This window comes from Chenopodium album, chromosome 3, assembly GCF_948465745.1.
Source record: "Chenopodium album chromosome 3, dcCheAlbu1.1, whole genome shotgun sequence".
Taxonomy (NCBI): Eukaryota; Viridiplantae; Streptophyta; class Magnoliopsida; order Caryophyllales; family Amaranthaceae; genus Chenopodium; species Chenopodium album.
In genome coordinates this window covers 73,264,141-73,277,112 of record NC_137836.1, presented here as the reverse complement: position 1 = coordinate 73,277,112, position 12,972 = coordinate 73,264,141, and the positions used below count along the sequence as shown (strand labels likewise).

The window sequence follows — 12,972 nt, the reverse complement described above, 5'->3', positions numbered from 1 at the left end:
GTATGACCCCTACCTTGATGGTACTTGCAGCGTACACTTGGGTTCCAACTAGGCAATCTCTTCTCAGGCGGAGGATCTTGAATAGGTCCAATAGGAGTAATGAGTCCCTTTGCATGGAGTCGATCGAAAGCATTATCGTAGCTAATCCCAATAGGGGTGAAATCCTTTCTTAGTTGCTTTCTAAATCCTCGATTTTCCATGGTTAAGATTTCATTAAGGTCAAAAGTACCAACACTGTTACTAGAGTAGGTGTTTTCAGAAGAAGAAGGATAGTCGTTCTTCTTTCCTTTACAGCCACTGTTGTTATTGTTACTAATCTTGGCCTTCTTGTCGCGCGGGGGAACATGAAGGAGATTTGAATCAATGAGGTCTTGAACACGATCCTTGGTTGAGTCCCTCACAAGACTCTTGTTGCGGTTCGATGTTGTGTGCCAACCATCAGAGGGGATTCAATTGAAGTTCTAAATTTTGTAACCTGGTTGAATTGGCTAGGGAAAGCACGCATAAAAGTATATCAATTTCAAGATAGATTCATAAGTAACATGTGTATCATTCGATGCTTTTTGCAAACCTTGTTTTCATAATTCCAAGACCCTTGACAACAATAACCATTCCAAATCTAACAAAAATGAAAGATGAAAAGGCCAAATGTATCTAATTGTGAGTTAATCAATAAGTTGATGAGAATTCTAAGATATATTTGCAGAACATTTATCTTCAAGGCTTTTCATTGATTACACCAATAATAGGTTGTTCTTGTGTTATTTTACAAAAGAGCTCTTAGGGCTTGGTCTAGTAGAGTAAGCTGAACGTTGGCCGGTTGGTTCGCTACATACATATTTCTAAGAGTAGTAACGTGGACATGTAAACGTGGAATGCATGACAAAGAACTTTGTGTTTGTGTCAAAGTTGTTGTAGATGATGAAGATTTGTTAGTATTATGCTTGTCACACATTGCTTATGCTAGAAACGTTTAGTGAATTGTTTGTTTGTTGTTTTTTTTTTTTTTTTTTTTTTTTGATGCATAAGGGGGCCAAGCCCAAAGAGAAAACAAGCAAACAGTAAGCTACAAACCGAAGTTCAGCCACCCTCACTATGTCCTCCCAAAGTGGGTCCTTTATTTCGATTGGAGGAGTATCGAAATAAACGACCCTTTCTTCGAGAAGAACCCCTACATTAACAAGAAAATCTGCTACACTTCCCTTATTGGGAAGTTGCAAATTTATTAAGAATTCACTATATCAGCTAGAACAAAGCCTGAGAAGTTAGTTTCAAAGTGGACTACTTTTCTTCATAGTCATCGAAAATTGCATTATCAGTTGCATCACTTCAGTCTGCACCTAACATTTAATTAATTTGGTTGGTGAAGGTAATACAATCTATACCTTAAATTAAGCACACGTAAAGACTGCAAAGACTTGCTCCTTTTGCAAGACAAGGCTTGATTGGAAGAGCTGCACCGAAAATCAGAAAGCCAGCCTGAAATCTGCAGTAAAGTGAAAACTTGTATTGATAATATGAACTTCACAACAAAGAGGACAAACATTTGATGTGAGTTGTTCCAAATTTTAAGATGATTCTAATTAAGAAAGAAAGCGCACAGGGTTTTAAATAGGCAGATGATAAAGTTTGCTTACATTGTTATCTGACAGTTCTAGGGTGGAGAGAGCAGATGAAGCATCAAGAAATGTCGTGAGAGTCAATTTAGCATAATTTCTCCCAATATGGTCATCACAAAGGTTTAATGACTCCAGTGATCTGCAGTGACAAGGAAAGTCAACAAAAAGCAAATCTGATACAAGAGGAAAGATGATTGAGAAGTAAAGCGTCATATTAATGATCCATGAGCTTGCTGATTTGAATTTCACTAAAAATGTTCCCCAACATGGGTCTATGTCAAGACAATGAAAATACACCAACTTCAAATAACAAATTCTAAGAACAAAATAGGGAAATAATTACAAGGAATGCACCTTGATGATAGAAAGGAGACGAGCTTTGGCGGAAAAGACGCAGGATTTTCTTCTAAAAATTTTGATGCTTTCACAGAAAAATGTTTCACTCCATGTGCTTGTGTACCTTCCATTTCCAATGTATTACAGATTACCTCCAAAACTGCCAATGAAAACTTGCAGTTGACAAATTCCAGAGATGTTATTGTTTCTCTGTTCTGGTTCAGTATCATGCATAATCCATCATGCTGCAACAACATATGACATATACTCTTAGAAAACACCAGATGTACATACAAATGCCTCTTTCAGTCAGATAATGGCACTTTAACACACATTTTCTTTGCTGTTTATATCCCACAATCAACCTTGTACCATTTCAATGCATAATATTCAGTGGTATAAAGAAAGAATTAGATATTTGTCTAGATAGCGCAGCACAACCATCAAAATTTAAGATTAGAATTAGGTTTTAATGTTTTATTTTGAGTTCCCTGGGTAAAACATACTGAATCAGAAGTTACCTATTTCAAAAGGATTGACTACTTTCAAAAACACATTGACAATACAAAATAATGGTTCATAAATAAATGTCCATGGTTACAGCACATTAACAACTTGCATCTACAAATATGGACGCAATTAATCATTGAATAGGTTGAAACTTCGAGACAAATGAGCATTCACTCTTTCGCAAGTACTGAAATTAGAGCCAAAGTACTCGAAAGATCCTACAATTATTACTTGAAGGAAACTTACTCAAATATTTTTTTTTCTTCATGTTTTAGGAAAAGGGTCCATACTCTCCATAAAATGGGACAAACACATTCTAGTAAAAACAATCTAGGAGTTATTAGATAGTTAAGTATTGTTAATAGTGCATTGAAAAACTTTAATGTTTTTTGGGGTTTCAAAACTTCAAAAGACAACATCCAAATCAAGGTAAAAGGCATTCCATTTCATCAATTTTATTTAGTTCAATATGTAATTTAATGCTCATTATCTTTATATCTATCAATTACTACTTGGAATCATTGCCATATATCCGCTTAAACTACACCAATTAAATAGTTCTTACACGCCCTGGCCCAGCGCCTTAACCCGTAAAGATGCTAGATAAGTTACTTTACCCTGTGCTAATTCAGAACATAATAAAACTCCAGAAAAGACACAGAAAATTTTGCTCCAACCAAAAGCACCACAAAATTGGCATAAGAGCATTGTCCCCTCTATTGTGCCACAACACCTTCTTTCCATTGTCCTTAACAAACCTCAAAAATTAAATTATTAGCCAATCGGCCAATCCACCACTGTCAAAGGGTAAACCAATTAACCAACATTCAAGATCCTAGGCAAACAATCACTTCCAAAAGTAACTTGCCATTTCACAATAAAGGAAAACAGGTGAGCAGGACACACTAGAACTTCGGCACAACAAAAAAATATCAGGTGAAAGAACTATAGCATCAACGTACACCATTGAAGCATGTGAGTACAATTCTATCAAAATGCCAAATAATTGCCGATCTCTAAACAAAAGCTCTCATCTTTAAAGGAACTTTTCCAATCAAATTTACTATCAGGTCAAACAACAGAGTAAAGACTTACTTAAAAACCTCCCTTTAGAGTTCCCCATCCATATCTTTAAATCCTATACTGCAGTCAATTGAAGGTTGAGATCCTCCAGACACAGGGGCATCATGTAGATAAGAACATTAGTGGTATAATCAGGTTATTAAACATAAAAAGTTTGCCCTCCTCTTTGAACATCTATTCAAGAACAAATGCGAGAGACCGAGAAACAGCCCCAATCTTGAACCTCAGTAGAGCCGTAGAGGGAAGAATAAGTGAACACCCCTGAAATACATATTCATAGACAACCATGTGTAACTCTGGCAACAATTTCCTCTGTGGATCCAAACCATTTTGGTGCTAACCAGAATTTTCTCTTATGACTCAATGCCAAGGGGACACTGAATCACGAGGGGCGGGCCACAACCATCTATACACAAGCAGAGTCTTTTTAGCCACCACCTTCCCAGATGACACGACACACAAATTCCAAACCCACGAGGTGATCTTTCTAACATCAATAGACCCAGACCACAGAAAATTCCCCATCATCTTCTCAATCCAACTATACACTCACAGGTGTTTTGAATAAGGAAAGTTAGTAAAGAGTGATACTATAATTCAGTTAGTTTTCTAGTACTTTGAAATTAAAAGCAAACATACAATAAGCAGTCGTAAATGCTTTTACAATTTCACAAACCCAAGGTACATATAAAAATTAGTAACTGCAATAATGTTTGACGCGCCAACATGAAGCTACTAGAAGAAGGGAGCTGAATATAGCTCAGACTTATGAAGAATCATAAAATTTTAAGATATAGGGACTCACGTGCATGTCAGAGGAAAGTCTCCTTAGCAACAAAACTTGCAGCTTGTTGTTTGCTAGTAATTGCTGCAACAGAGCATAATTATCAGAGAACAATATAATATGCTATGTAAAAACCAAGAAATCAAAGCACACCCAAAAAAAAATTTAAAAAAAAAAAAAAAAAAAAAAAAAAAAAATAATAATAATAATAATAATAATAATAATAATAATAATAAAAAGAAAGAAAAAAGAAAGAGATACAGGGAGAGAGAGAAGCAAAAATCAATCCCAAAACAAAATTAAAGAGAAAGGGAAGAAGTCAAGAGCCTGTAAACTTGGGTTAATTTCAAAGGATTAGCATAGTTTAACGTCTTGTTTGCGCTAGAGTACATTTGATAACAAATTTGACATTGAATTAGGTTTACAATTCACTAAGAGAGAGTCAGTCAGACCTTCAACAAAACGTTGTAGAGTAATGCAAATAAATAATCATGTTGTCCATGTAGCATATATAATATATTAATATACAACGTATGGACTTAATGGTTAAGGAATTTATGTTAAGGATGATGACCTTACAAGTTAATATGATATATATTTTTTACTTTATCTTGGTTAGGTTAGTTTTTATTCAAACCCCCTGCCAGGCTTCAAAATTTTCATATAAGTCCAATTTTGATCTCTATTATCCTAATGAGATATAATCTACGTGACCAGTGACTATTAATGAGAGGTAGAAATTACAAGGTGTTCTATAACACCGTTGGAGACAATCTCCCATCATTAATATCTATGATCCAAAATAGCTTCTTCTTCACCCATCAGCGCACTGGACCCTTTATATGTCATTTCCTGAGTACGAATATAAGTTCGATGATCAAGATATAGAGCAAAGAAAAAATCTGGAAAATGTAAAAAAGATTTTATCATAAAAAACAGACACATCATACCAAAATTTGGCCCAAACATGATAGATTTCAAAGGGATGACATCAAAGGGGATTGTTGAGGAGAAAATACGAGCAGTTGACAACTAGCAACTCCGACAGTTAACAATTAATCTGTACAGCATAATGTGACAATCATCATGCTGTTAAACTTGTATACAAAAATAAAAAAAATTAATTAAGAAAAGTTTAATAAGCCCTGGGAAGGCCTTGACATACAACGACCAGGAAAACAACTTGATCCCAAAGAGATGAACAAGACTAGAAGTAGTAGCTCAATCAAGGATTATTATATCACTCCTTTACAACACACATGGGCATACAGCAACCATGAAAGCAGGCTGCCAGTTCTCCCGGCCCGTCCAAGGCCCAAACCAGCATAAGTAACCAGGAAATTATCAAATTTAGAAACTTGGTAAACCACCAACTCTCCTTATGCTGTAGTGTCCTGGTATTAAGATAGATGCCGATATTTTTTAAATAAGGCCATGTTGCACATCAATGCAAGAGTGCAAGTGCAATACTTTTCAGCTTTACAGATATCTAATTTACTTGTGACTAGTTTTTAAGAGAGAAATTTGCACATAACTGGTTCTACATACTGCAGACCAGTATGTGCAAAAACAGTTTAACTCAAATGGGAACTGCCCAATCCATATTCTAGCAAGAAGGTATCACCAATTTTCCAGAATCCACAAGATCCTATTCCTCAAGTCTACATACCAAAGCTGATTATTAATGCTTTCTCAATGTTCCACCAAAATGTCATCGAATATCAACAACCTACACCATTTTTACCCCAGGGCTACAAACTAAAGCTGATTTTAATGAACTCTATCATCTTTGATATCTTTAACCAAAATAATCCGCAATTCCAAAGCGGCAAAGCCTATCAGCCACACCAAAAGGAACCTGTGCCAAATAGATTATGCTAAAAAGAAAATTCGGATGAGAGTGAGAGTGAGAGTGAGAGTGAGAGGAAATATAAACTCCTTTTTACTTGTATAGCCTTTATACAACTACAGGGCATTGAACTCCTCACCCACCACATGGATAAAAACTCGAATTATTAAGTGGTGATAGGCTACCATTTAAAACCAGCCAAGAACAAAACCTCAAGATGGACAAACTACCATCCCTCCCCTTATTTATTTAAAAAGGACTTGGCCGGATAGATGTTATTTCCACACCTAATAAGCTCAACATACTGAAAAGAAATACATTCTTGAACTTATGTACATAATATGGAAAGTTGGAATATTCTTTATGACAAACTACAAGTCTACAAATATAGCACTTAGACCTCCTACCCTTCCGCAAGTGAGCCATTCATAAAATGGACCCACCCTCTCCTTACCCCCCCCCCTAAAAAATAAATAAAAAGAATCTGTCTCCAATCACCTAACTACTTCTCAGATATCATATTTGTCAATATCAAGAAGCAAAGGAGAAGAAAGAAGATAACATTGAATACACCTCCCACATTTGAATTTTCCATTCCAGCACTAATTACTTGATGCAAATAGCTCTAACTATCTCTAGCACAAGCTTTTTCCGGATCAATCCAGCACAACGACCCTTATTACCTATGTTCATTGTCCACTGCAGATTACATTTGAACCCAAACCAGAGTCAATCTAAAGAGAAACATCAATTTGACTGACCATATATAGCCGATTTGGTCGTTAACACAAAGAATAATAATTAATGGCAATCGAAAGGGGGGAGGAGAAAAAGTGACTATCTGTGGTTTTCTGCAGCTGACAACGGCTGGGATTCAGGGATGACAAGAAGGGAGAAGGCAAAAGGATGGAAGACTGGTTAAAATACAATTTACTGAAAATAGCTAACTGATGATGAGATGTAACAAATAATGATACACAAGAGCGAGACAGAGCATTTGAACTCCCTCTAAAATTGAGTCAGTGTTAACATCTAATGCCATGAAAAATAAAACAGTAGAACGTATGAATCAAATCCTAGATCAGTGAAATGCTCAAACTTGACCAGAAAAAAGTAAATGGTAGCTTTCTTGTCACATTTTTTACTCTGAGTACTCACTCTACTCAGGCACCAGCAGGAATAACAAAATTTGTCCAGCTTACAAAAGAATGCTAATTTTCCTATTATTATATCATCAATATGAGAGCACATATTTTACTTGCAAGTGATATAAAAAGAATTATTTTGTACAGAATACATTCAATCACTAGTTAAAGCTTTACCGTACAATACTTATCTCTGCCGCAACCCCAAAAATCAGAAAGTAGATCAAATATTACTTCAACTAGAAGTCAAGGTTATCTACTAAGGGTGAATCATCAGGATCCAAAAAGTTAATTTTCAACTAAACCTTCCAAAAGAGATAGGAAATTATCTCTGATATCAGGAAACACACTTCTTTTTACAGAAAACGGTAACACTATTTTTGAAAACATTATTGAATCTTGACAATGTAAAGCAAGTTGCAGTTTATACATCTTTTGCTTTTCAGAACAGGAGATAAGACAGCCACTTACACAAGTTTCCTTATTGCAAAATATGTTCTGAAGCCTCAAAGATCTGCAAGCACAAGAATACCATTTAAGCACCTTCAACTGAACAGATCTTTCCAACAACATGATATTAACCATGCAAACGGATCTTTCCAACAACATAGATGAACAATAACAGGGTCACCACTATATGCAAGTAAAACCTCAAAGAACACATGAAGTGATGAAAAAGATTATCAAAAGATCTATCCCATAAAAGTATAAATTAACCAGGAAAACATGGATACGAACAGCTAATGTATTCCACCTCACATAACATCCAAAGTCTTGGCAGTGACCACGCAATCTGGAGTAATGATGCATTGAACCTTAAGTCAGTTCCTCATAACCCATGATTTTGATTAGTTCATCTAAAAGTAAATCATAACAATAGGTTAGCACATGAATATGCAAAAGCAAAATATTCAACTAGAGATCCAACAACCAAGTTACACAGCAAGATGAAAGACACATGAGAGCTGAATACATATTGGAACTGAGAGGAAAATTACTTTTTTCAGCAAGTTTCGGGACAAAATTATTTATATTTTCATAAATTCCTAAAGAAACAAAAAGGAAAAAGAATAAACACAAGAAACTACAGAAGCATATAGATGAACACAATAGCAAACCAAAGTCAAATTGGCTGGACTGCTGGATCATAACATCAGTTCAACTAATTACCAGAGCTTCTACCAAATAAAGTTTTTATCCCATGCCCCATATTCAATAATTGTATGGCAGATGAATTGGCTAAATAAAAAATATTGGTAGCCCAATATAATAATGTTTCAAAATAAAATAAATCCAATCTAACACATCAAAACTTCACATCCAATTAAACCTTGAAGAAAGCATCGAGGTACCTGGAATTTGAACATCCCCAGCACATCCATTAAAATACGGTAACATAGCTCTCTCTGCAGTTGCATCAAAGCAACTAACATTTGGGTGAGAAGCCTGAAAATAAGTAATGATCAAATGAAATTTTGATTGAAAAAATGAGCTAGCTTGTTTTGTCGTTTCACATACTTCTGAAGATGCAGTTCCCAATACTTATGTTGCCAGTCAAATGTTGCTTCACATTCCAACATACTTTTTTGTGACGAAAGGTTCTCTTGGGAATGCTTGACAAGTTCAGGCCAACGCAAGAAAAATAATGCCTTCCACGCAATTTCGAACTTGCCATATCTGAGAAAGAGTACTGAATATTACAATTCAACTTTACCGGAAAGGAGAAAGAATGCCATTGAATGAGAATCTTACCTCACACGCTTCCTTCCATTTCCAGAGCAATCATACTCAAGGTCAAACTCAGTCTTTCTCTCCAAAGGCCTGCCAGGATATTTAGAATAACACAAAAATAAATATCTAGAACTTGGGGAAATATTTCCAACACTCCATAGACAAAAATAGGTATCCCCTCCTTCACACCTAGAAGATGTTCGTTTTCACAAGGGATGACATTGATGGATGACAGGTATATAATCAACATCACTAGTCATAAATATGTCAAAATTGATGTAACAAAGACGCTTAAATAGATAAGTAAGTCTAGTCATTAAAAAGCTAATCTTGTTTGCTTAATAAACATGAAAAGCAATGCAGCTCAGCATTCCACTCGAGCTTGGTTCAAGCACAATTCCAAAACTATGATTATATTCAGCAAGCTTGACATCCGCAATAGAAGGCTAGGCTTAATCGTTCTGCAGTCCACACCCCTCTTACTATCCAATAAACTGTTATGAACTACATCCCTTTTTAACTCAAAGACTGAACACATAATGAGCCCTATTCCAATAGTCCTCACACTACTCTAACTTGTCAATACCAAACCAAATTCAAAGAGCCAAGCATTATTAACTCACTAAAACTGGCACATAAGCAATGCAATGAACAACATACAAGATTATCTACACATAAGCAATACAATCCCCGCCCCGCCCGCCCCGCCTCCCCATAACTTGATAGATCAAATTAAAAACAACCAGGCAAAATCATTAAATAAAGAGAATTGAAGCGGAAACAAACAATAATATAACCTAATCAGAAGTGGAAATCAAAGAGTACATACATTTGTAATTGCAATTTTTGGAGGGCTAATGCAGGCAGCTTCTTCAATAAACCATCAAACAGCTCAGTGGGTAGCTCATATATTCCCTGCACAATCTCATCATCTTCCCCTGCAAAAATTTATATTTAAAAATAATAATAATAATAATAAATCCCAAGAAAAAAGATGAAAAATTTGATATACAAATTAATGAATATTTTAACTAAAATTAGGCAAAAAGAAAATTAAGAATATTATTATACCATAAAGGATGTGACTTTGAAGGGCACCATAGCAGAGGTTCACCAAAGATGGAGTTTTTGCCATTGTTTCGCAATAATTTAACACGATTATGCTGCAATTAGAAAAGTAAATGATGAATCAAATTTGGGTAATTAGTACTAGTAGTAAGAGTTAAATGTGGAAAATGAGGCAGTTACCATATGACAATTAGTGGTTTGTGGTGGCGGATGTATCATGCGCATGGTACATCCGTTCCAAAAAAAACGGAAAGAACATTATATAGAGACGTAAAGAACATTTAGCTAAAATTAAAAGAACATGAGGAATATAATAAAAGAACATAAGTGATAAAAAAAAATTTAAAAAAAAAAAAAAAAAAGAACATAGAGCTATTAATAACAACGAACATAACACTATCTTATAAAGAACATAATCTTCAACCTTTGTCACATTATTCTCAAATTCAACATCCAAATTCATCAAATTTCAAAAAGGAAAATAAACAATGAATTTTATGATTACAAAATATTCTAGTTCAAATCTAAAGTAACACAATTAATGAAAAATAAACACAAAATTTCATTCAAAATTACCTTCTATCATTGATTAACAAATCCACATATTCATCTTCATTCATAATCACTCCATTAACAAACCAATGATCAAAAGCACCACGAAACTCGATCTAAATGCGCAACCATCGTCTTTTTACTCTTCTATTAGTAGAATTTCTTTTCCTCTACAAATTTTCTATTTCTCTCTCTCTAAGATTTTTATTCCTCTCTCTAAAGAATTCAAACAAGTGAAATTAAAATATGAAAAAAATATACAAATTTTTAAATTGTGATTGGGAAATAATCACCAAAACTCTTCAATTATGGAACAAATAATTCATCTAAAAATTGAAAAGCTAGATGTTCTTTAAAAAATACCTACTGTGTATTATGTTCTTTTGTTATTATTTGGTTGAATAAAAATAATATTCATTACATTATATTATCATGTTCTTTATTAATATTACGGATGTTCTTTAGATATATATAAAGAACATAAAGCTGAATGTTGTTTTACAAAATAGCTATATGTTTTTTACAAAATAACTATATGTTCATTACAGAACAACTATATGTGATGTTCTATATAAAATAGCTATATGTTCCTTACAAAATATTATATGTTTTTTACTGAACAACTACATGTTCATTCCGCCTTTTTTTAAAGTAAATTGGATGCATGAAGCATGGTGCATCTGCATCCGCCTCTAGGGAAAAAATTTCATACCATATGATAGTAATTATCCGCTAGTAATGAATGACCGATAACGGCGTGCTTTGGTATGTATTTTAAGTTAGTTTCCTTACCACTTGCAAAATGCAATGTCCTTGATGTGCACTCTAGGTAAGCTTTAGTAGGGTTATTTTATCTCCCTCTAGTTTTTGGTATGAATTTGATGAGGTGCTATAGTGGATAAGAATATGATCATATCATGTCTGTGAACAAGTCGGCGTGTCTTTATCATCCCTACTTACAAATCTAAAGAACTTGTTTTTGATAAAGTGTTATGAGTGTTGGTAAAGCATTAGAGAGTTAAATTACAGGGTTAGGAGTCTTAAGATGCTAGGTAAACTATTCATGGGAGTAAAAGAGAATGACGGGCCTAATTGGACCTGCTTGATATGTCTGAGGATATTTCGTATTAAATTTATTTAAACTATGTCCTTGCATATTTTTGGTACAAAATTCTTCATAACTTCACCTTAATTGAAATTTTGTGTTATTATTGATAAGAGTGGCTTATATTATTGTAATATGATCTGTTTTCACCTCTTTTCTTTACTATAACTTGAACATTTGTAGTGCAACTAGTTTAGGGGAATCATAACCATATTGACCTTTGTTAAATTGTGACTCGAAATCTAGTAGGGTTTGACTTTGAACGCAGATATCTCTCAAACTACAAGCAATTTTGAGGTGATTCAAGTTGTAGGTGATATCTTGGTTCAAGAGATTTCTAATTATAGGTTATATGCCCAATTCTGATAAGAAACAAGAAAGTTATGACCGTTTTAGGAAAACCTGACGAAGCTGGAAATTTGCAACAAGGCTGCGAGCTATAGCTCTATGCGAGTGAGCTATAGCTCGGCCCTATGAGGACTTGCGGCAGGCATGAGCTAGCTGCCGAGCTATAGCTCGGTAGTTAGGTTATTCTAGGATAATTTATGGAATATTTCCTAAAATTATATCTTTTCTATGACGGCTATTTGAATATACTTGGGGAACAATCTTAGGGTTTTATTAGGGTTTCCATATGTTATAAAAGGACCCTTTAGTTGATCATTTAGATCATATCTTTTGAGTCATTAGATTTAAGACTACTTGTATTATTCTCTTGTTTCTTTCTCCATTGCAGTGAAGAAGCTCTCGAATCCCCCACCCGTGGATTTAGGTCTATTTTGACCGAACCACGTAAATCCTTGTGTTCTTTGTATATCTTCTTTATTGTTTTTCTCGTCCTTAATTTCATTGACTTGTTCCGCATTAATCAAACACAATTACACCCTGATTTCCTAACAACCTTAAACATCAACCTGGCTATTTTTCTATCAAATATTCAATTGCATTCATTTTCATGTACTTCATCTTCATTCTATATCCTGGTTCCCGGACATGTGAAATTTTGCAGTACCAACATCTTTCAAGTATTTTTGGATTCCTCTTCCTTTCATAGGATTTTAAGATTAGGTTGGCAAGTGTGTAGTGTGAATAAGCCTTGTGTAGTATATATTCATGTTTTTTGTTCACTATTCTCACACTAGTTTAATTCCCCACAATTCTATACGAAAAGACTCAATATAAACCTACAA

General features: G+C 34.5%; 1 protein-coding gene across 1 annotated transcript; it reads right to left on the bottom strand.

Moving 5' to 3' along the window:
* Window positions 1-549: 549 nt before the first annotated feature.
* Window positions 550-9,374, bottom strand: LOC145625346 (uncharacterized). The gene is made up of 12 exons (XM_081678406.1): window positions 9,268-9,374; window positions 9,079-9,147; window positions 8,845-9,003; window positions 8,657-8,752; window positions 7,798-7,840; window positions 6,792-6,880; window positions 6,112-6,190; window positions 4,354-4,416; window positions 1,974-2,200; window positions 1,638-1,758; window positions 1,386-1,486; window positions 550-619 (listed from the first exon to the last, which is right to left on the bottom strand). Exons 1-12 carry the CDS (start codon window positions 9,372-9,374, stop codon window positions 550-552), a joined length of 1,224 nt encoding a protein of 407 aa, XP_081534532.1.
* Between the last annotated feature and the right edge of the window lie 3,598 nt (window positions 9,375-12,972).

What these genes read in the sequence shown, in the direction of transcription:
- LOC145625346 (XM_081678406.1), bottom strand. Translation starts at nt 9,374, where the DNA reads ATGACTAGACTTACTTATCTATTTAAGCGTCTTTGTTACATCAATTTT. An exon ending in GTTAGAGCTATTTGCATCAA is followed by an intron (nt 6,191 to 6,791) that starts GTAATTAGTGCT and finishes TATTTGGCACAG; the next exon opens with GTTCCTTTTGGTGTGGCTGA. An exon ending in AAGATATCAAAGATGATAGA is followed by an intron (nt 4,417 to 6,111) that starts GTTCATTAAAAT and finishes GCTCTGTTGCAG; the next exon opens with CAATTACTAGCAAACAACAA.